This window comes from Diabrotica virgifera, chromosome 3 (assembly GCF_917563875.1).
Source record: "Diabrotica virgifera virgifera chromosome 3, PGI_DIABVI_V3a".
In the NCBI taxonomy this organism is placed as follows: domain Eukaryota; kingdom Metazoa; phylum Arthropoda; class Insecta; order Coleoptera; family Chrysomelidae; genus Diabrotica; species Diabrotica virgifera.
Window position 1 is genome coordinate 55,259,771 of NC_065445.1, and position 21,082 is coordinate 55,280,852.

Here is a 21,082-nt window from a genome sequence, read left to right on the forward strand (position 1 = left end):
CAACTAAAATTTTAGGGAAGTAATTATTTATCAATAATTAAATAACTTGGTGACATAAATCTTTTTTGTTATGAGTGTCTTGAAGATATGAAAATTTGTATGTACAAAGAGGACCGGAATAAAAAGGTAATGGTTCAAAGATTGAAATCCTGTTGTCGCGGATGCCGGTCAAATTTGACCGGTTATACCTGGAACCACTCCTCGCAATTCAATTTTTTTTTACTTCGTAAAGGGCACAGAACCGTGCCCTTTTTAACAGCGTTAACTTAATTTAATTTAATCTAATATTTTCTGAGGGGTTCTATTTGTCTATAAGCCAAAAATTGTTTATTTATAACATTCCTGAGACCGCTCAAATAGTCCAATTTCAATTCTGTAAAGTACGTTGAATAGGTATAGTGCTTTTTTATACGAAAATCATAGTTATTCTGGTATATCATAATCATTCTGGTTATTATTTCGACCGAAATTTTTTAATTAACATTTTAATTATTGCTAAACTATTGGTTAGATTGTCGCCGGCCTCATGATATATAATCTACTATAAAAAATCTTTAATGTCACCAATTTATTTAATTATTAATAAATAATTACTTCCCTAAAATTTTACAGAGTTACAGAGCACTACTTAAAAAAAAAAGAAGATTTAGGAGTGCTAATTTGGTTATAAATAAAATAACACACTTTCTGCGGACTTGTCATACCCCATATTACCAATATATGCAATCTTAAGATTCGATTTTAGCAATAAAATAGCTGGTAAATAACTTTTCCCAAAAATGACATATTTCGATAATTTGCCCAGACTATCAACAAACGTTGCGGTGGTTGCATAGCCAATCAATCCAATAAACAGGAGGACCAACCCAAATTCTGAGCAGTGTCAAAATGATAACGTTAATATCCCCAGTTGGAACTAATATCGAAATGAATAAGAATCGCTAATAAATTTCGACTGTCATGGCGGGGTCGAAATTAAATTGCGACATCCAAATGAATTAGAATCAGGCCCCTGACCATCAAGCGGAAGAGATCGTGCTGCTAGCGTTAAATTCACTGCAGTGTTGCCAAGTACGTACATATTTCTTTGAAGTGGAATGGGTACATTTTGGAATTAAAATGGGAAGTTGAACGAATAATAAATTTTTAGGATCCCAAGCACAAGATATTATTTTTAATGTTTTTTTGATATATGTTTCATGCTCGTTGATCCCGACGCTTAAGGCGGAAATACACCATTCAATTCGGTTATAATTCGGTGGACAATTCAACTACATTGTTCAATCAAATTGAAAAGCGTACATAATATATACGCTTCAATTATTCTTCATTCAATTCGGTTGAACAACGTGGATGATTCTGATTTGTTATTCCAGAGGCACTCGTGGTTTTTATATAAGTAAGTCGAGAACGGAGTCTCTTCGTTTTTCTTCCATCTATGCACCATTGTAAAATGAAATTATTACGCATTTCTTATAATAAAGTACGAAACTAACACAGCACAAGTCAAAATGAAATAAACGGTTGAATAGAAAACACAATCGAGAAACTTATATAGACGCGTCAATGTGGATGAATCATCCCAGTTATTAAATGGAGTTGAACGAAAGTAGAAATTGTCTCAACTTTTTTCAAAGTTCAATTTTGTTGAACGTTTTTATGGAATTGCAAAATACATGGTTGATTTTGGTTGAATCAACCGAATTGAATGGTGTGTTTCCCCTTTTATTGGTCTTGCAGTTTCTCTCACATAGAAATTGTTGCACTCACAGGGTATTTTGTAGATGCAGTTCTTTCAGCTCTTTTGTGTGTTGTTGGGTTTTGTGTTGGATAGGATGGATCTGAGATCTGAGTGTATTGGATCTTTTAAATGTTGTGATGTTGTACTTGTTTCCTACCCTTTTTAATTTTTATGATAAGCCCTTTACACAATATGGTATTGTTGTCATCCTTCTTGTGGGTGTTGATGGATTGCTTGTGGTATTGTGTTGGTTTTTTTTCTATCTTATATAATTCATTGTTTATAAATTACAATGGTAGCCATTTTTGTTAGCAGGTTTTTTTCATCTTGAAATGCATTTTCATTTTGGAGCAGGTGTTTTGGACTCTATCATATAATGATTTGATGAGACCTTTTTTGATGTTTACGTTGTGATTTGGCTTACTGGCATTTTTTCTGTGAGTCATGTTGAGATTTTACCCCAGGTAGGAAGCTAACCTGGCCTGGGAAGAGACCTATTATAACATATGCGGCAGAAACAAGACCAGATATAAATAGAACATTACAAATGATGAGAACAGTTGAAATGAGAACACTAAGAAGTATGGGCCATTCCACGAACATACGCCTGTTTTGGATTACTTCGACAACGAATATTTTACTGTGCAACATAAGAAGTACGAAAGTAAATGGCGCTAATAATTATTCCCATAAACAACAATGGTATTTGCAATTTACTTTCGTTCTTCTTATTTTGCACAGTAAAATAGTCGTTGTCGAAATAATCCAAAACAGGCGTATGTTCGTGGAATAGGGTATATACAGGGTGTATCATTAAGAATGTTCAATCTTTGAGTTGTAGATTCTAGACCTCAAAATATTAAGATTTTATCCAAATCACTTAAAATAAAATATGGCTATTTACTGAGTTACAGGGTGTTTTTTTTAAGTAGGTACTTTAAAACTATTTGACTTATTCTTATCATACTTGGCAGAAAGTGTGGATACTATATATACCCTATTAAATTGTGATAAATAAACGTTTCTAGCTACTACCAGAGGCGTACGACAGGGGATAGTGAATGACTGACACTTCCCAAATTCTACGCCACTGGGGGAATTACTATTTTATCGCAATTTTTCGATTCTTCAATACTCTCTATGTATAGGTACTTTCTATGTATATAGTAGACTCTTGATTGGTAACGATAAAGTCATTAGTATTCGAGATATTTGAAGTTAAATATAAAATGGCACAGTTATTTTGATTAAGAGGATGGGTACGTATTTTCGGCTGCAATGCTATTTAAATGGGGATTCATTTTTTTCGAATAATGAGAAAACTAATAAGTATTTTTGAAAAACTTAAACGCAGAATGAAAGATTACGTTATAGGCGAGGGCCGAAAGTCCCTGAGAACTTCTATAATGTTTATTTTAATAAGTTACAGGGGTGAAAAACCAAGAGAAAATTTAGTGTGATATTTAATTTAAAATATCTCATTCAAAATAAACTTTTTATTTATTCTAAGGGAGTTTCGGCCCTCGGAAATAATACAGTCTTTCATTCTGCGTTTAAATTTTTCAAAAATATTTATTGGTTTTTTCAGGATTCGAAAAAAATGAACACAATATCCTTGATAATATTTCCAAATCTATCTTTGTCATACAACGCACTCAGTCGAATAGAATATTGTCAGCATACTGTCAGTCAGACAGTGACAATCAGTGACAATTTTAAATATTTGACATGGCAATGGGAATATTTTGAGTTGTTGATTAAATAATATTGATATAATATAGTGTATTTGATAAATACTTGGTTTAAAACGTGAACTTAATAAAAAGTTATTTATTGTGTATTATTTGCGGAAGATCCAAGCAGAGAATACATCAGGATAATATACTCTGTGATTCAAATCCAAGTATTTTGTTGTTAAAGATGTTCAAAATTGTAAGCGTTTTTTAGTAACAATATATTATTAAAAAATCACTTTAACACTTTTCCTCTTTTCTCGATTGAGTATTAGTTTTTGTTGTACCTACATATAAATTATTACAATCACTGAATACATAGTGAGTGAAAAAATTATCACATTTATTAACTGAATTAATAATTTGCAATTATAAAAATAACAGTTATCCAAGAACATTCAAGAGCCATCTCTTTAAATTAATGATGACATTTTCAAGTAGAATGACATTCTAGAAGATATAACTATTCGAGAACTAGAACTAACGTTAAGAGAAATGAAAAACAATAAAGCTCCTGGTCCCGGAGGTATTCCAATTGAACTCATTAAGCACAGCACGACACAGGCAAAAGAAATTTTAGTTGAAATATTCAACGGATGCCTTTCAGGCAATAGTGGCGTGCCCTCTGAGTGGAAAAACTCCATAACTACCCCTATATACAAAAAGGGTGGTAGAAAAAATTGTAATAATTACAGAGGCATTAGTGTGACCAGCTCAGTTGGAAGACTGTACGGACGAATAATAAAGAAACGGATAGAAAAGGAGTGGCAAGATTCCGAAGAACAAAGTGGATTTAGGGCAGGTAGATCATGCACAGATAACATTTTCTGCATAAGGCAATTACTAGAAAAACGTTCTGCTAGAAATCTAGAAACTCACATGGTATTTGTAGACTTAAAAAAAGCATACGATACCGTTCCCAGAGGAAAAATGTTTGAGGTATTACAACAAACCACTTTAAATAGAAAATACATCCAAACAATAAAAGATCTCTATGCTAATGCAACAACAGCAATTAAAATTGGAACGAAACTTTCAAATACCTTTGAAACTTCGAAAGGCCTTTTGCAGGGATGCTGTCTGTCGCCCACTTTATTTAAAATTTACCTTACACATGTGTTAAAATATTGGACTAGGAAATGCCAAACAATGGGGATACCAGTAGGAGATTCTTATTTGTATACGTTGCTATTTGCTGACGACCAAGTTGTGATTGCTGCTGATAAAGATGACGCCAGTTACATGATTAGAAAATTGAAAGAGGAGTACCAAAAATGGGGTTTGGAAATGAGCATGGAGAAAACTGAATACCTTGTAGTCGGAGGTGATACTGAAGACTTAGAATTAGAAGGGGAATACATAAAAGGATGTGATGAATTTAAATATCTAGGTTCAATTTTTGACAAAAACTCCACATGCGATCAAGATATAGAATATCGAATAAGCCAAGGAAGAAAAGCTATAAAACAGCTAAATGGCATTTGGTGGAGTACAGGACTGCAAAATCAGACAAAGAAAAAAATCTACCAAACTATCGTGGAAGGAATTGTCCTGTACAACTCGGAAGTGTGGGAAGTAAAAGACCGACAAAATAAAAGACTTCAAGCTTTAGAAATGGACGCGCTTAGAAGAAGCTGCAGAATATCTAAACTGCAGCATATCCCAAACGAAGAAATAAAAGAAAGAATGGAAGTAGAAAAGGATATTATAGACAGAATAGAACAAAAAAGATTAATATGGTACGGGCATGTCCAGAGAATGGGACTAACAAGATGGCCCAAGAAAATGATCCAGTATGTACCACCCGAGAGAAGAAAAAGAGGCAGACCGAAGAGAACATGGATACAAGATGTAGAGAAAGCAATGAACAGTAGACAACTCAACGAGGAAGATATTCGTGACCGAAAAGCATGGCGAATAGGATGCGGGAAACGGCGAATGCTGTAGAACACCCGATATATATATAATGACATTCTAGTAATGTTTACATATCCATACCAGTGTGAATTTTACTACACATAATTTGCCGTGTAAAGACAGAAAAAGTAGGGATACCCGTAAAATATTTGCGAATAATGTACCGATGACCTTAACGTATTGTGTCGCTTCATTTTAACTTCAAATATCTCGAAAACTAATGACTTTATTGCGCTAAAATAGCAATTCCTCCAGTGGCGTATAATTTGGGAAGGGTGAGTCATTCACTATCCCCTGTCGTACGCCTCTAGTAGTAGCTAGAAACGTTTATTTATCACAATTTAATAGGGTGTCTAGTAGCCACACTTTCTGCCAAGTATGATAAGGATGTGTCAAATAGTTTTAAAGTACTGGGTAAAAATAATTTTTAAATTAAAAAAAGACACCCTGTAACTCATTAAGGAGCCATATTTAATTTTAAGTGATTTGGGTAAAATCTTAATATTTTGAGGTCTAGAATCTACAACTCAGAGATTGGACATTCTTAATGATACATCCTGTACAAGGCAAAACTCTACGTGACAGAATAAGAAGTGAAGACATCAGAGAAAACTGTTTAATACAGCACATAGGAAGGTGGGTCAGACAGAGACGAATATATTGGAACAAATATATAAAGAGAATGGAGGACAGCAGACTTCGTTAAAAGCAAAAAAAACGGGTAAGTAGGTAAAAGACCACAGGGTAGACCACCAAAACGATGACGGGAATCCCGGACCTCATCGTCCGGGGAAGACTTGATGGCAATGAACAGGCAGTAGCCTACTTGCATGATCGATCATGCTAGAAAGAAGAAGAAGAAAGAAGACGTTGTGATTTGAATGGAAATTGAAATATCTGTTGACGTGAGTTTGCTTTAGTTTAGACTATTGGTCGACGACGCACAAGGTCCCTATACCATAGGTTGTATGGTAACTTTGACATTGACAAATGAAATATTGTCATCGTGACGTCACCCAGACGATCAATTTTACGAATTGTTTGTAAACATAATAGGATACGTCGTTTGGAGGCTATATTTTGTTATTAAATATCATTAGTGTTTTAATTTGTGTTTATATCTTGAGATATAATGTATCTATAGATATCATTAAGTGTTTTTAGTATAATAACTTAAACCCAAAACTCTTTTACAAGTGTTAAGATACATTTTAATGTGGTTGTATTAAGTACCTACTTACTTACTGGATTTTCTTTCTGCTGTATTGTATAGTAAAGGACATTCTTGTATAGAGACATTACAGTTCTGTAATGTCTCTTGCGGTTCTTCACATCAAGTTTACATCATCTGTGTAGACATAATCTGCTTAGACTTATTGAACAATATATCTAATTAAGTCTATAGATAATAGATCTATTATATGTAATTGTTTCATATAAAATTATAACCAATATTGCAGCCACCTGAAGATCGTTTGAATAAACAATTATAAACTAAATGAATATATAAAATGGGGAAAATTCCCTTTATTGCACTGAAATTGTATTTTTTTTATAATTTACTGTTAATGTAAAACTTCACAGGTACCTATTGAATGGAATCATAATGTTTTAATAGTTTTAGATATTATAATCCAGTACCTAACGTAATCAGATGCTCTTATGTTAATCTTAAGGGAAAAACTACTAATTTTGATACATAAATCTGTAGTTGAATCTCTTTTTCACCATGGTTTACATGTTAGGAGGAATTTATAATAATGTACTACATGCATTATCCCCAATTCAAAATTATTATATATCTACTCAAAATCATTTAAAAAAGTAAATTGTATTTAACCCATTATTAATATACCTAGGATATTTGAATGATTTAGTCCCATATATACACAAGAAAGAATCTCCTTCTGCTTTAATTAAGTGGTAATGCTATTCTACTGCATATATTCTATGATTTTTGTAACTCTACAGGTATCTACCACATTTTTTAAAGAATATGTGAAATAAATAGTCATTAAAAATCCAAACGTATTTTTTTTAAATATACACATTTTCAATACATTCCTACTTTCCGAGTTCATTTCAATGAGTGAAGTGAATGAATTTGAATGCAGCATTCTGGGTGACGTCACTCCCGCCATTATATTCTCGACGCTGATTGGTGGAAAGTTACCATGCAACCTGTCTATTTATGAACCTTGGATGACGCATATCCTGGTTAAACAATTTGAGACAATGGTACAATTATTGTAACTCTGCTGAATTGTTTAGAGCGGCAGTATCAAAGGTGAAGATAGCCGTAATGATAGCCAACCTTCTTAAAGGAGACGGCACTTAAAAAGAAGAAGATATTCGTGGAAAAATTTAAATGGCAGTGTTTGACAATATTACAAAAAAAAAACAAAAGACATAATATTAAATATTATATACCTTTACTTAGTAAAAGTCATCATCAGTCTGTGAAAATCTTCTTTGATTCAAAGAAGTCTGCAGGTAACTGGGTCGTCGAGGAACTCCACCGACACGCAACCGAACTTCATCTTCGTCGGTATTATACTGGCAAAGAAGTCCTTGGGCTGCTGACTCTACAGCCAAAGCTGGAGCATTTTCTACCCTCTGTCGGCTGAACATGGAGGCTTCTCGACTGTGGACGAAAGCCACTAATTTGAAATCTTCACTAACCTAAAACGTACATACATTATTACAAATCCACACAAATAGAGTTTAAAAAACATTCTAAAGTAGAAGCCACAGTTGGAATGCAGTGTTGATCTTACAACGCGCAGCGATAGACTGAGAAATCACCGGTAAGTCTTTAGATCAGATATTCTTATGCATATATTATTCAGGGTCCCGGTGAATTCGTAACTATTTTAATCATCCGTCCTAATTACAGGCCAATTGGTAACTCTGGCCCTCAGGTAATTTTTCGGTAACCAATCAACTACCGGTGAATTCGTAACTAAATAACGGTATAATCTTTTAGACTTGAAATAAACAATATGGAAAATCTCTTTGCTTTTAAATTATCAGATGGATTTAAATAATTTATCATTGCTAAACATCTAAATATTGAATTTACAATTACTTGATAAAAACCAAGCTCGTGTAGAGCTATACTTGATGGAAATAATATTTATAACACGTGTTAATGAAACACAATATTGTTTCAATTATTTTATTAAGATATTTCAATTTTTGCTATTTTTATAGGAACATAATATACTCCAAATATAATGTTTTTAAGCAAACCAAGAAACATTCGGTTTAGATTTAAGGTATTAGATTTGATAAATGGTTTCGAATTCACCTGAAAAAAGTTTCGAGTTGGCAGGTCAGGTAATAGAAAAGTTACGAATTGGCCGGTGTACATTTTGATTTGAAAATGTTTGTCATTAAAAGTTACGAGTTGGCGCGTGTCCATTATTCAAATCTGCGTTGAAGATTCAATATTAATTTGATATTTTTATTTTATTGGGTTACAACAATATATATTTTTTTCAAATTAAACATGTGGTTTACTTTACTTAGTCTGTGGTTTAACAGAGCTACCCATCACATAGTTTCATTTTTGTTTTTGTTTTCTAGTTGCGCCTACTATACTTGTGATATACCAATGTATAACATTGTCTCGCTGTGTGAAGTTATAATACTTAAGGGTCAATATTTAACAATTGTCAGCGAAGCAAAAAATAAGTATCTACTTTTTAAGCACTTGTATATTATTTAAAATACTTACTCTATCTTCCAAAAGGTCGACTAGGTCCCAAAAGGATGGTCGGTCCTTAGGTCGCCATGACCAGCACTTCCTCATAAGCTCGTAAAGGAAATCCGAGCATTCTTCAGGTCGTGTTAGGCGGCCTTTGGATATCACAAATTGTAATACTTGTCCATTGGAATAACCTAAAAGGCAAACCAATAATTAATACCAAACCAATGTGTAATAAACACACATGTAACTGGATGTAACTATTATAACATTATTGCTTTCAAAGTAAAATGGGAAGGTATCCTAAAATGACATAGCATGACTCAAATGGGACAAAATATGATTTTTACCAATTTTACGAGATTTCCTAATCTTGACACGAATTTTTTTTTCGCCAACTCTAGGTTGTCGAAAGATGCTGGGTACAGAAGCGGCTAGATCGACATATTTTATGTAAGAAGGGGGCTACAGTTTAACTCTTTGACTGAAATGGGACAAAATATACAAAAAAATGGCACATACACATACAGTTACTTATTTCAAAACTACTTGCACCATCTAGTGAACAGGTACGGTTTTATGTGGTTTTATCATCATCATTCAACCCGGATCTATCCACTGCTGGATATAGGTCTCCCTCAGTCTTCTCCATGCATTTCTGTCCTGTGCTGTCTGCATCCAGTTTCTGTCGATCCGTTTGATGTCATCAGACCATCTGGTTGGCGGACGACCTCTACTTCGATATGCTTCTTGTCTTGGTCTCCAGTGTATTATTCGCTGTGTCCATCTGTTATCCGACATTCTAGCTATGTGTCCAGCCCAGTTCCACTTTAGGGTCATAATTCTTTCTATGGCATCCGTCACTCCTGTTCTCCGTCTTATCTCCCTGTTCGTAATTCGATCCCGACGAGAAATGCCTAACATTGAGCGTTCCATGGCTCTTTGAGTAACACAAATTTTATTTCTTACTTTCTTGGTTATTGTTAAAGTTTCTGCACCATAGGTAAGTACTGGCAACACACATTGATCAAAGACTTTTCTTTTGAGACACATAGTAGCCCAGTCGGGATAGCATTTGACCTTGCATTACGAGCTGCCCCAAATTTTATTTTTCTAATTCTTAGGAGGGGTCAATAGTAGTATAAATTTAAAATCTCGACTGAATTCCACCGTTGCATTAGCCGCCATCTTGATTTTAAACAAGAACCGTTTTTGCTCAATATCTCCGCCATTTTCAACTTCTTGACAAAAAGTGTGTAAACTAAAATTGTTAGAAATGAGATTTAATATAATTTCGTTCATTATAATTGTTTTCGTGCGGTCGATAATTTCCGAGTTATGGGGAGAAAATAGTGACAGTTAGAGCATAATTACTGAATTATTGAATTATCTCGTTTATTATTAGTTTTATAACAAATATGTACCTACACAAAAATGAAGAGAATTAAATTTTGTACAATTTTGATCTCTTTCATTTTTTTGATAAAATCAATATTTAAGGTAGTCCGTATGCGGTAAAGGTGCGAGCGTAAGACCTGATTGATTTTATAGCAATTGTTTTTGTTCAATATCTCCGCCAGTTTCAACTTTTCGACAAAAAGTGTAAGGACTGAAATTGTTGAAATTGCGATTTACTACAATTTTTCGAAAGAAACAGTGGCGGGTCTTCGAGGGGGCGGGGAATGGGGAAATTCCCCCCAACAGGGTCTAAAATTTAAAAAAAATTATTGAAATATTAAAATATATTAGCTGACATGAAACTTAAAATATCGACAGACAAATTCAACCAATAAAACCCGTTAGTTAATAAAATTAAGTGAACTTAATGCATATAAGTTAATATTTATGTCTTTTATGTACTTAGTTTGGTTGGTGTTTCATTGGAAGTTTCAAAAATTGTATAAAATATAATTCTCTTTATTTTTGTTTATGTACAATTATGTCGTAAAGTTAATATTAAATGAGGCAACTCAATAATTATGATTCCCCTCCGCTTCCACTATTTTCCCCTTTAACTCGGAGAATATTGATCGCATAAAAAAATTGTGCAAAATAAATTGTAGGAAATTGTATTTCCAACAATTTTAGTTCCTACCGTTTTTGTCGAAAAGTTGAAAATGGCGGAGATATTAAGCAACAACGGTTCTCCTTTAAAATCAAAATGGCGGCTAATGCAACCTCGGAATTCAGTCGAGATTTTAAATTTACACTACTACTGATCTCCCCTAAAGGATAGAATTACAAAATTTGGGGCAGCTCGAATACAAGATTCAATTCAATAATTATGCTCCCCACCACTTTTTACTATTTTCCCACTTAACACGGAAAATATCAACCGCATGAAAAAAATTGTTAAAAAGAAATTGTAATAAATCATATTTGGATCAATTTTAGTTGAAAATGGCGTAGATAGTGAACAAAAACAATTGCTATAAATTCAATCAGGTCTTACGCTCGCGCCATTACCGCATACGTGCAACCTTAAATATTCATTTTAGCAAAAAACTGAAAGAGATCAAAATTGTGTAGAATTTAATTCTCTTTATATTTGTACAGAAACATTTTTGTTGTAAAACTAATAATAAACGAGATAATTCAATAATTATGCTCTAACTGTCACTATTTTCCGCCATAACTCGGAAAATATCGACCGCACGAAAAAATTGTAAGAATAGAAATTCTAGAAAATCACATTTTCAACAATTTTTGTCCTTATACTTTTTGTCAAAAAGTTGAAAATGGCCGAGATATTGAGCAAAAACGGTTCTCGTTTAAAATCAAGATGGCAGCTAACGCAACGGCGGAATTCAGTCGAGATTTTAAATTTACACCACTATTGATCCCCCCTAAAGATAAGAAAAATAAAATTTGGGGCAGCTCCAAATGCAAGGTTAGGCCTGTTATTCGTCTAACCCGACTGGACTATAGGTAGTTCTGACTTAAGGACATAGCTCAGCTTTCCGAATGCCACCCAAGTGAGTCCTATGCGGCGGCTTAGTTGGCACGTTTGATTATCTCTTCCTATGCGTATCTCATGCCCTAAGTACTCTTCAATAGGCATGCCATTTACTGAAATCTTTTCCCTTAACACAAGATTTGTCATGATTTGCGTTTTTGTATGGTTGATTTTTAATCCAACTTGTAAGGAGGCTAGGTATAGTTTATCCAGTTGCGATACTGCATCATCGATGCTGTCAGCAAAAAGAACAATATCGTTAATAACGATATTGACGACGATATTGTTCTTTTTGTATTTATGATACATCAAAGTTAACCTCAAAAATTATGTTTACTGGTGTCAAAGTTTTAATGTGTTCTGCTGAAAATTATTTAGTTTTAACTGGAAAATACTATTTGTTTTAAAGTGAAACCAACGCTAGGAAATAAGTGTATCTATCATTTTTGTTTTCTTTTTTAGTTACATTATGGTAGGTAAACGCGAGAGAACATCAACCAGACAATCGTGGGATGAAGCAGAAATGCAGACTGCTATTGAGGCTGTAAAAAGTGGTCGAATGGGATGGATAAAAGCAAGCAAACTATTCAATGTCCTCCAAGCGACGTTAAGATAAAGAGCAAATGACGTAAACAAAAGAGCCAAAGCGTGCGCAAACCCACAGTGCTCGGCCCACGCCGCACAGTGGTGAATTTTGCCGAAAACCTGGCCAAAATGCAAAAATTTAAGTTTATATATTCCGAGAAATTTTATATGAATCTTGCTCTGTAGGTTTCGGAGGATCATAAACGGCCGTTGAGGGTAGAACAGTACAAGCATATCACATATTTATATTAGTGTAAAATTGGGATTGAACGAAAGCGGACCGAATAAAATTAAAGTGTTTTATACAATTGAAGCATTGTTAGGTTTTCGTTTAAAACTATAGACGTGTATTATTTTGTTATTTTATAGTGGATGCTATTTCTTGAGGTAAGTAGAGTATTTCAATATACTTTTTAGATTCTTTTTCCTAACATAAACTTTATTTACAACATATTTACAAAATGATGGCAAGAATCTTCAATCGTTTTCTGTTTACCAAGTTTTAAAATGGGAAAAGTAAAAAAGTCAGCTTTGGTCAGCAAAGATTTTTTGCTTAATAAATAATTCAATATGTATATAAATATTCCTCAAAAAATCATCTACAACAAGTTGCAAACTTAGCGGAATTCTTCATTTTAAAAAACTGTAACATGCTGGAGAATTTCTACATTAAGAGACTTTAATGTTATGGTCAGTTAATAAAGTAAGAACAAAATATGAAGCAGTTGATCCAGAAAATTTACAGTTTTTTTTACACAAGAACTGCAGTTTTTTGTAATTTTTTTGCTTTCTTCTTCTTTTTTTAATCTTTAAGTCATTTTACCTTTATGTATAGGTCTATCTTTTTGCTTTCTTATTTTTATATTTTTTTAATAATTTTGGTCGTGTCCAAAAATTTTGCCTTTTTTTAAAAATAAAATGCATAAACGATACTTTATATTAAGAAGCCAAAAACAGGTAGGTCAACTCTTAATACATCTTAATTGTTTTGTAAATGGATCCGAAAATTATTAAAAAATATAAAAGTAAGGAAGCAAAAACAGGATTATACATAAGAGTAAAAGGACTTAAAGATTAAGATAAAGAAGAAGAAAGCAAAAAAATAACAAAAAACTACGGCTCTTGTGTAAAAAAACTGTAAATTTACTGGATCAGATGCTTCATATTTTGTTCTTACTTTATTAACTGACCATATAACATTAAAGTCTTTTCATGTACAAATCCTCCTGCATGTTATATTTTTTAAAATAAAAAATTCCGCTAAGGATGCATTTGGCTGCAGATGATTTTTTGAGGAATATTTATATACATTTTTAACTATTTATTAAACAAAATATATTTACTGAGCAGAGTACATTTTTTTACTTTTCCCTTGTTAAAACTTGGAAAACTTAAAACGATTGAAAATTCTTGCCAATTTGCAAACATGCTGTAAATTAAGTCTATTTTACGAAGAAAAAAGGCTAAAAAGTATATTAAAATACTCCACTTACCTCCAGACATAGCATCCACTATAAACTAACAAAATAATACACGTCTATAGTTCTAAATGAAAACCAAACAATGCCCCAATATTATTGTATAACACACATAATTTTTATTTGGTCCACTGTCGTTCAATCACAAGTTTACACTAATATAAATATACGATCTCATAGGCGCCCATGTCCATGGGCATGGCCACGGCCCCCTAGCTTCTCTGTTGCTTAAAACTATAATAATATATTATTGTCATCAAAAGTATACAAAATGCAATGTGCAACATCTTCACGCCTGGCCCCTCCCCTAAAAAATTTTTAGATGGGCGCCCATGCATGATCTGCTTGTATTGTTCTACCCTTAACGGCCGTTTATGATTCTCAAAAACCTACAGAGCAAGGTTCATATAAAATTTCTCAGGGTATACCTATAAACTTAGATTTTTACGTTTTGGCCAGGTTTTCGGCGAAATTCACCACTGTGCGCCGCTTGCAAGTAGCTTGCACGCCGCGCTCAGCTCGAGTGTGTAGTGCCCCACAGCGTGCACGCGACTTGACGCAAGTGTGCATCGAACCTAACAGAGCTATCAGTTACAAGTTCTTACTATGAAAATTCATAGATTCAAATATTTTCATATTAGAATTTTAATAATAGGGATTTAAAGAACGGTGGCACTTAGCCAATGACAAATCGATTCTAATGCCTAATAATACCTCGACAAAATATACCTACACGTAAAATGTTGATAACGTGTTGATTTACTAGCAAAACGATGCCAGATCTAATTTGACATCAGCGCAAAACAATTAGTTTTAATAGGAAGTAATTTAGTCTCGAAAATTGTGTGTGTGTGTGTTTGATCGTTGTGTTGTTTATAATCGCGAACTGATTGCGGGTTGTGACAAGAAACAAAACACGTGCTGACAGTTAATTGTAATATTAATATACTAGGCTGTTCAATAAGTTTCAAATACACTTTATTAATCAGTATAGTCTCCCTGAAGTGAGAATATGGAAGGGCTGCAAAATATGTTTCCACAGCTGTTATGACCTCATAATTTGAAGAAAAACGCTTTCTATGCATGAATTTTTTTAGGCATTGAAACAGATGGCGTTTGGGACCATATCTGATGAATACTGTGGACGATCCAACAATTCGAACTTTCAACATTCGAACAACAATTCATGGATTGTACCTATTGTTAAAATGCTGTTGTAACACGGTGCATTGTCCTAATAAAAAAGGATTTTTTTCTGAAAATCGGGTCATGATGATAGACTCAGTTCTCATCCATAGAGATGAACCGACACACACAATCTACTTTATCCTTTCGAAAACGCTCTAAATATGAGCCGTCATATTACCCGTATGCGCGCAAATGGTGAATATTAAATTCTTAATTGTATGTCAAGAAATGTGCAATAACTACGTCTTAAAACCCACCAAATTTCATTTGCATATCTCAACCGGTTTTAAAACAATAAATAAATCGTCAGTTTGTAAGAAAAATTCCAACACCTCCTATCTCGGAAACGAAGCATTTGCGGACATAGGTTTATAAAGCAAACTGTCACTGCGTTTTCATGCAGAATTGCCCCTTAAAGTTTGCCATACTTATTTAAAAACACCCTGTATTGATGAAAACATGGCTAATTGTTAAAGTACCTAGCTTTTTTATGGTCTAATGTAAGCGAATCAATCAAAAACCAAAATGTTGAGAAAACATTAGGCTATAGTTGGATTTTAATTTCAGTATTTTATAAATGCTAGAATATTCCACAGAGTAATGCGAACTTTGAGAAAAAATACAGTTTGATTGGTACACCCGGTATACAATGAAAATTAAACTCTTTAGCAACAATGCTATTACAGCGATATTGTTAAAGAATAAGGCTATATTAGAAGATCACTTAGGACATAATATTAAAAGATCATTTAAATCGGACAACAGGTTTAGGAAATTCGAGACATCAAAAATGACCCATCTTTAGCGCCGGACTCCACTTGCGATTTGTAGTCGCGAAAATCGAACATATTGTTTCAAATACAAGTCAATCCATTTGCGACTAAATAATCGTGAATTGACTTGTATTTGAAACAATGTGTTCAATCTTCGCGACAAAACAACCGCGCGACTACAAAATGGTAAGTGGAGTCCGGCGCTTAAGGTGTCCGGTTAATTTTGCACCCCAGTGTATATTAGAACCTAAAAGAAAACGTATAAGCACTATTCCCTCATTTTTTAGTGGCACAGGCGTCGACAGTGGCGCATCAAACGTTCCACTGGGCGAGATAAATAAATTAAAGGGTAGGTACTCCCCTTACTCACAGAATTCAATTTTTTTTATTTTTTTTTTAAATTCTATGTGACTAAAAAATAAGACAGTGCAATTTTAACCCATTAACCCCTCCTCCTCCTCGTTATTTGCAAATTAAAGTAACTCAGTCCTTTAGAACATTCAAAAATATGAGTAACACACTCAAACCCCCAAAAACCCCCTAAAAAAATAAGTTTTTCGGATTTTTAAAGGTGGCAAACCTTAGGAAAAATCTGAAAAATGGAAAATATAGTGTTTGATAAAATACACAAAATAAAAAAAAGACCTGCGGCAACCTCAAAAGAGCTTTTTCCAAAAATTTTTTTTTTTGAGGTTATGTAGGTACATTCAACCATCATTCAACCTACGGGTCTATAAAAAAATAGAAATATTTTGTAAGAGCCTCAACTATGCGTGTGAATTTTTTGAAACCTTAAAATTGATTGCATCCTACCTACAAATATAAAAACGAAAAATAACGTTTCTGATGGTGTGGTGAGCGGGAACGGGCGTGTTGAGTTAAAACTGTGCCGAGTCTTTTAATCACACAGAAGTTAAAAAAAATGAAAAAAAAAAAGAATTCTAGGTGCAAGGGAAGGTATCTCCATGTAAGTGGAAAGTTTGATGCGCCACTGTCGACGCATGTGTCACTAAAAAGTGACGGCATAGTGCTCGTGCGTTTTCTTTTAGGGTCTAGTATTTAAGTTATAGACTCGTATCGTAATATATAAGTTTTTGTGAAGAAAACTGGACTTAACGTGTGTTACTTACCTTGATAGGGTTGTTCAGCAAGCGTTGCGATCTCCCACAAAACTACTCCAAAACTCCAGACATCAGAGTCTGTGGTGAATACTCCATCAGCTAAACTTTCAGGAGCCATCCATCGGACGGGTAACAAACCTTTGGTATCTTTCCTATAATAATCAGTCTCATAAACGTCCCTAGCCATACCGAAATCACCCACTTTAACAGTTCTGTCAGCAGCTACCATACAATTTCTAGCAGCTAAATCTCTATGGATAAACTTCTTGGCAGCTAGGTAGGCCATACCGTCCGCTATTTCTACAGCCATACGGTATATTTCGTTTGATGTAAGGTTTTGAGACGAATCTCTAATTCTTCTTAAACACGACTTTAAATCGCCCCTCTCCATTAGTTCCATCACAACGAGAGGGGGGTGATTTACTGACACTACTCCTAATAATTTAACTACATGATAACAGTCGCTGAAGGACTTCATGACTGAAGCTTCATTTAGAAATTTCATTTTATCGTATAGACTTAACGTTTCGTTAACAGTCTTTATCGCGCAAGGCATGTTATTTTTAGATTTTATTATACCTTGGAACACAGTACCGAATGTACCGTGGCCTAATTCTCTCATAACCTCAATGTTTCTTCTTTCAATCTCCCATTCATCTTGCTCGTACCAAAATCCTGCATAGTCTGGATTAATAGTAGGGATGAGAGGATCTAAGTGGGATCCTCTGAATTTCTTCAAGTATATATAAACACCAAAGATAGCAATGAGAAATATAGAACATATAACAGAAACCACTATTAGAATTACGTGTTTACTCGCCGACGTTATTTCTATTTTTTGGACTTTGCTATTATCCGATTCCCCTGCTAAAGATTCTGCCCTTACAGAAACAGTATATTCGCCAGGCCTGAGGCCGTTAAAAACTTTGGAATGTGTACTTAAATGTCTTTTGTTGCGACTTATGGGCTCACAATAAGGGTTCACAGTATTAGCATAAGTTAAAGATATCCTATAAGCGATAATTCCAGAATTAGGACTTACAGGTTCTCTCCAAGTAACTTTTAGGGAATCGTCCCCTTGTTGTTCCACGTTCATTATTGTTACGTCATCGGCGTTGGGTTTTTTCTTGGTTCTGATAAACCGTTGTATAACGCCGCTACAATGGTGTTGTTCGATGGGAAAATTGCAGGCAGAAAAATAAAATATATACAGGGTAAAAGGACGAAGATTAGTTATGTTAAAAGACGTTTCAGTTGCTGGAATTATGATATGCTTATCACTGTTTCTTTTTCTAATCTTTTCTTCATCAATCGTAGTGTACTCCATGTTCTTACAGTCAAAAGCATGGCAAATATCGGATTTTAAATCTTTGTATTTAAACTCGGACTCGATTTTATCATTACTAGGTGTTGTACATGAGCAATCTTCGGCACTTTTGTCTAAAACTGATCCATTATATCCTTTATCCATGTTAAAGCCTGATCCCTTATCTACATGGTCAATCCTTTCACCAGCTTTACTAAAATGAAAAATAATACGTAAGAATAAAATTAGATATTACTGTTGAACTTTTGTTTTTATTATTTCCACAAAAAATAATTTGTGGATATATAGTCGAGGAAATGAAGCATTTTGGCTCGCAATTTTTTCGTCCAGCATGGATTTACTTGAAATTTTCACAGAAGGTAGGGAATAGTCCAAGGATCATTTTCTATATCATGCCGCTGTACGCTAAAACCAAATCGATGTAAAACGTAATTCTAAGAAAAAAATGTTTTTTACATTTTTTTCGTAAAACTAAAATTTCTCGAGTTATTCACGGTTGAAAGTAACAATTTTTCGACGAAAAAATCCACTTTTTTAGAGAGTTTTTTGAGAATAACTCGAAAAATATGCATTTAATCAAAAAAACTGTAGCTATCGAAATTGTGTCTTTCAGTAACACAAACCAAATTATTTTTCTGTAATATTTTTACGACCAATACAAAGCGAGATACGGCATGTTAAAGGTTAGCTTTTTTCGTCAAATTTATAATTTGAAATATTCAAAGCCAAATAACGGGGAAACTTTGCATTTTTCGAGGAAAACTTAAAGAATCTTTTTTCAATGACACAATTAGACCTTTCAAAAGAAAAAAACAAAAAGTTTCTAGCATAAAAATTAAGTGACTTTTAATAAAAAAAAAGGTCCGTACCTGCTTTTCTTTATGAAAAAATCAGTGAAAACAACCCCCTAACTACCCTCCTAATTAAAAATTGGTCTTTACCTTTCTGTAGTTCTTTTTATATTTGTATTATCAATACACCTAAGAAGATTTACCCATTTAAAAGGCTTAATTTTAGAAAAATTGGAGTTTAAAGGAAAATTGATTTTTTGCAATTTCGTATTTTTCACCATTTTCTTCAAAGTATCTCCGAAAATACTAGAGATACGAAAAAAATGATAGGCTACTAAATTGTAGCTTTTTTCATAACTAAAATTTCCTTATACATAGATTTTCATTACAGTGAACAGTTAGCGAGATATAGCTATTTAAAACCTCTATTTACGAGCAAACACCCCCTTATCGAGCCCTTTAAACCCACCCCAATTAAAAACTAAGGGATCTTACGGAATTTAATTTACAAAGTCTTATAGCTCTTTAAAAATTCTACAAAACGATTTTTGAAAAAACTTTTATCGCCAAAAATAAAGGAGCTATGTTTATAAAACGATTTTTTTTTTCGAAAAATATAGAGTAGTCCGCTTATAGAGCATTTTCAATGTATATAATACCACAGAACTAGTTCGTATACTGGAAGATGACTAAAAACTATTTGTATTTGTATTTGTACATATTTGTAAATTCGTATTTTTCTGTAAATAGATGTTTTGGTAATTCTTTAATTCTACTTTTTTTCTGTATAGATCTATTAAATTATCTACTTATAAAAATTTCAATGTTATTAAGGGTGGTTTTTAAGGGTTGAAATATACTATATCCTTTAGCAGAGCATAAAACAATAATTATTTAACCAATCAAAACCAAATTTTACCCATATTAAAGTTTACAATGTTTGTATGTAATTTTTGAAAATAAGGGGTAGTTTACACCCCTAAAAATAATCAACGCCCTTGAGCATGATATAGAATATAGAATATAAAGTACAGGGTGAGATGATCCTAATCTCAAATTTTTATGTAAATCGATGCAAGCCGAAATGATTCTTTCATTCATTTTTTTATATATAGCTCCAACAAGGGTGGTTGTAAGGGTTGAAATATTATGATATTATATCTTAAAGCATAAAACAGTCATTATGTAACTAATAAGAACCAAATGTTGACAATATTAAAGTTTAAAGTGTTATTTTATAATTTTTTACAATTAGGGGTAGTTTTCACCCTTAAAAAACCAAAAGCGTACAACGGCTCAATATAGAAAATGAACTAGAGGGTGAAATGAACCTAATCCCAAATTTTTGTACAAATCGATGCTGTACGAAAAAATTGCGAGATTTTGCCATTTTTTCAGTTTCATTTCCTCGACTAATATTAAAGATAAGTAAATAATTATTTTTTTGCAGGATTGTTTGATAAAAATATTTACAATTAACTGGTAATATTGTTACCTACAACTTGCTTCAACTCATTATGCAGGGAAAGATTCAAGGAAAAAGGAGCAAATGAACTTTTCAGAGCAGCCTTCTCCAAAGTCCGAATAGCTATTATGATTGCCGACCTCCGTCGCGGAGTTGGCACTTGAAGAAGAAGAAGGTAATATTGTGCGAAAAATTTTTAAGTCTCATGAGGGAGGTAATATATTTTTTTTAAGTGTGGGCCCAAGTTATAAATGGGCCCGTTAATTCAAAAACCAAAATCGATTACAAAAGACATAAC

The 21,082-nt window shown here is 33.3% G+C and overlaps 1 protein-coding gene across 1 annotated transcript in view; it reads right to left on the minus strand.

Annotated features, from left to right (window-relative positions):
- Nucleotides 1–21,082, minus strand: part of LOC126881076 (insulin-like growth factor 1 receptor) — a 220,555-nt gene that overhangs the window by 17,411 nt on the left and 182,062 nt on the right. Inside the window, exons 6-8 of the mRNA XM_050645107.1 lie at nucleotides 17,211–18,721; nucleotides 9,131–9,294; nucleotides 7,822–8,073 (exon numbers count right to left, since the gene is read on the minus strand). Coding sequence (XP_050501064.1) covers nucleotides 7,828–8,073; nucleotides 9,131–9,294; nucleotides 17,211–18,721 — 1,921 coding nt within the window. The 3' untranslated portion in view covers nucleotides 7,822–7,827. The remainder of the gene's footprint in view (nucleotides 1–7,821; nucleotides 8,074–9,130; nucleotides 9,295–17,210; nucleotides 18,722–21,082) is intronic.